The sequence below is a fragment of the Pelodiscus sinensis genome, chromosome 1 (assembly GCF_052426305.1).
Source record: "Pelodiscus sinensis isolate ZL-2025 chromosome 1, ASM5242630v1, whole genome shotgun sequence".
Classification (NCBI taxonomy): Eukaryota; Metazoa; Chordata; order Testudines; family Trionychidae; genus Pelodiscus; species Pelodiscus sinensis.
In genome coordinates, this window is record NC_143052.1 from 358,488,476 (window position 1) to 358,491,655 (window position 3,180).

The following is a 3,180-nucleotide window of genomic DNA, read 5'->3' on the forward strand; positions in this document are numbered from 1 at the left end:
AATATCATGATTGTGTTTCCTGCTGGTGCCAACTGAGGTTTCCCACATCACGACATGTAGGTGTTATCAACTCATAGAGCACCACAAAATAGGGAACTTGAATGAGCTGGGTAAGTTGCTCCAAATTCACTTCTCTGAAGTATGAAGAGTGATCAGTTTGCTTTGCATGTGAGAAGAGCCGCCAGCAGTGCGGGGCGTATTTCATATTAACATTGTCTCTTCTTCCAGGCATTGATTCTATGATCATCTCCTGGGATCCTGAGCAGATTCAGGAAGTCAGGGAAGTGCACGGTACACGCAGGAGACATTGTTCTGCCTCAGGGTTGGACATTTTTTCTTCTGATCCATGTCCAACAAAACCAACTTTACCAGCCCCTCCATGTTCATCCTGCTGGGCATTCCTGGCCTGGAGGCAGCCCATGGCTGGATCTCCATCCCCTTCTGTGCCATGTACGTCATGGCCATCTTGGGGAACTTCACCATCCTGTTCATTGTGAAGATGGAGCCGAGCCTCCATGAGCCCATGTACTATTTCCTCTGCATGCTGGCCATCACCGACCTGGTCCTGTCCACAACCACCCTGCCCAAAACACTGAGCATCTTCTGGTTCAATTCCAGGGAGATCGATTTTGGTTCGTGTCTCACCCAGATGTTCTTCATAGGTAGCTTTTCGGCGATGGAGTCTGGGATCATTGCGGCCATGGCCTTGGATCGCTACGTGGCCATTTGCCATCCCCTGAGACATTCCTCCATCTTGACAAATTCTGTGGTTGCCAAGATAGGCCTGGCCGTGGTGCTGCGCAGCTGCATCGTCTCACTGCCCTCTCCCTTCCTGGCGAGACAGTGGCCATATTGCCGCACCAACGTTGTTTCCCACTCGTTCTGTGAGATGATGGCCGTGGTGAAACTGGCCTGTGCTGACACCAGCCTTAGTAATTACTATGGCCTCATTATAGCACTCCTGGTGGCTGTTACGGATGTGTTTTCCATCACTGTATCGTATACCCAGATCCTCAGGGCCATCTTCAGCCTCCCCACCAAGGATGCCCGGCTCAAGACCTTTGGGACCTGCAGCTCCCACCTCTGTGTCACTTCAGCCTTTTACATCCCAGTTCTTTTCACCATGTTCACACACCGGTTTGGCCACCATGTGCCCCTGTATTTCCATATCCTCATGGCCAATGTGCACCTGCTGGTGCCCCCCGTGCTGAACCCCCTCATCTATGGGGTGAGAACCAAACAGATCCAGGCCAGGCTGCTGCGGCTCATAACTCAGACGGAGTGATGTTTTCCCCTGGTGCTCTGGCCCTGAGACTGAGCTTCTTGTGAGCTTGCTGATGACAAGGTGCTGAGTCCTCTCCCCTAACTCCATGCCCGGGCAGTTAGACAGATATTAAGCCCCTTCATGGCCTTACAGGGCTGTAACTACAACACAAACTGGGGAATCATAGAATCATGGCACTGGAGAAGCCCAAAGCGACATGTGTGTGGAGACCAGGGGCTTGTTCACATGGTATCAGCAATCGAAAATGTACCTGGCACTGCTCAGTTACTTCACTCTGTTCTCGTGTTTCTCCATTGAACTCACTGCTCTGGGGCTGGGGATGAGGGGTCGGGATGCAGGCTTCCCTGGGGAGAGAGGACAGGTCCAGCCCTCTCTCACTGCAGCAGCTTGGGGCCAGGTGAGAAGTGTCTGTCCTTGGTGTGGCAGCTCCAGTGGGTGCAGCCTGGGGCAGGGTGCATGTCCTCTGGCAGGGGCAGATCCAGGTTCCTCTGCCCCATGAGTCCCCCAGCCAAAGAGAGGAATGCAGCAAGGTGGGCACTTTCTGCTCGCTCCCTGAGAAAGGAAGACAGCCCACAGTGTTCCAGTACAAATGGTGGGGGAGGGGGATAGCAGCCCCCCTATCTCCGGAAGGTGTGCCTGGGGGGTTGGAGGCTCAGGCCTGAGGCTGTCCAGGAGGGTAGGCGGTGGCCCCAGACTGCCCCTTTCACCTGCCTGGTCATTCCATCTCTTTACTATATGGTGTATTGTGACCCTGCACACAAGGGTGGGGGAAACGTCCTCCCTCTACCCCACCAGCACAACCAAACTCTAACTTGCCTTAAGTTACAATTAGAGGAAGCTGTGTGCCAAATTTGCTGGTTCTAACTCTTACGATGTAAGAGAAGTTCATGAACAAACGGACAGACTCACTCACTGACAAACTCCCCCAAACATAGAGGGGGAGATAGTGAGAGCAATAAGCTATGGGTGGAAGGCAGTTTGATGAAGCTGTAAGCTGTGCTGGGACATCTCTTAGGTCGGAAAAAGTAACGCCAGTCACGCCTCCCCAAAAGGGTTTGATACGTATAATGACCTATGAGGAGACCAGGCCTTTCAATGGTTGTAAAGATCATTGTGAGGGTAACTAGTAAAACCTTCTCCCAGAGCGGTTGTGCTGTTGTGCTGTGGGGTAGGATACAGATGCATAGGTGTGGCTTTGTGGTCCATTCCCTTCCTGTCACTGCATCACTGTCCTCTAAACTCCCCACGGAACGGCTGGTTTCTCCATCTCTTGGTGTCTTCCAATAAAGACCAAATGCCCGCGTGGAGTGTGCTTTGGTCCAAAACTCACAGCTGCGTCCTCCAGCCGGACTGTGATCTGCAGGGAGCAGTGGTGAGATCAGATGATCTAAAAGTCTCTTTAGAACTTAAAGTCGACAAATCTACGCCAAACCGAGGGTCACCCATTGAGCAGCCCCTGCAGCCTGCTTGATCCATAGAACTAACACGGCGTGTGGGGCTGACACAGGGGGAGCAGCTCAAACATGCAAAGCAACTGGCCAAGGAAGGACATTGGCCCTTCAGGGCAGGGCTGGGTGTGGCAGTGACATCACAAGGGTCTTTTGCGGCACCTCAGCTTATTGGTCAAAGGAGGCTGGGAGGCGGTGACCTCACAGAGAGTCCATGGCAACGGCCAGGTGGGACAGGCTGTAGGGCAGGGGCAATGTCAAAGATTCCCGTAGCTTTGCTGCAGGGAGTCTCCTCCTCAAGGTCTCTCCTTAGGGACTGAGAGAAAATTCAGGGTCACACCCATGAGCACGAGGAGGCGCCTCTTTGGAGCTTTCTTCTTTCCCACTGCCGATTTTGCTAGAGGACCAATGTCCCTGTTGAGGAGCTGAGAGCCACAGAGAGGTCTG

At 53.1% G+C, this 3,180-nt stretch overlaps 1 protein-coding gene across 1 annotated transcript; it reads left to right on the forward strand.

The window, feature by feature from the left end:
- The first annotated feature begins 233 nt into the window (after window positions 1-233).
- LOC142827753 (olfactory receptor 52R1-like) lies at window positions 234-2,835 on the forward strand. The gene has a single exon (XM_075923406.2). It carries the CDS (start codon window positions 347-349, stop codon window positions 1,283-1,285), a length of 939 nt encoding a protein of 312 aa, XP_075779521.2. The 5' UTR covers window positions 234-346; the 3' UTR covers window positions 1,286-2,835.
- The last annotated feature ends 345 nt before the right edge of the window (window positions 2,836-3,180 follow it).

Excerpts from the sequence above, each read along its gene's own strand:
- LOC142827753 (XM_075923406.2), top strand. The coding sequence starts at position 347 with ATGTCCAACAAAACCAACTTTACCAGCCCCTCCATGTTCATCCTGCTG.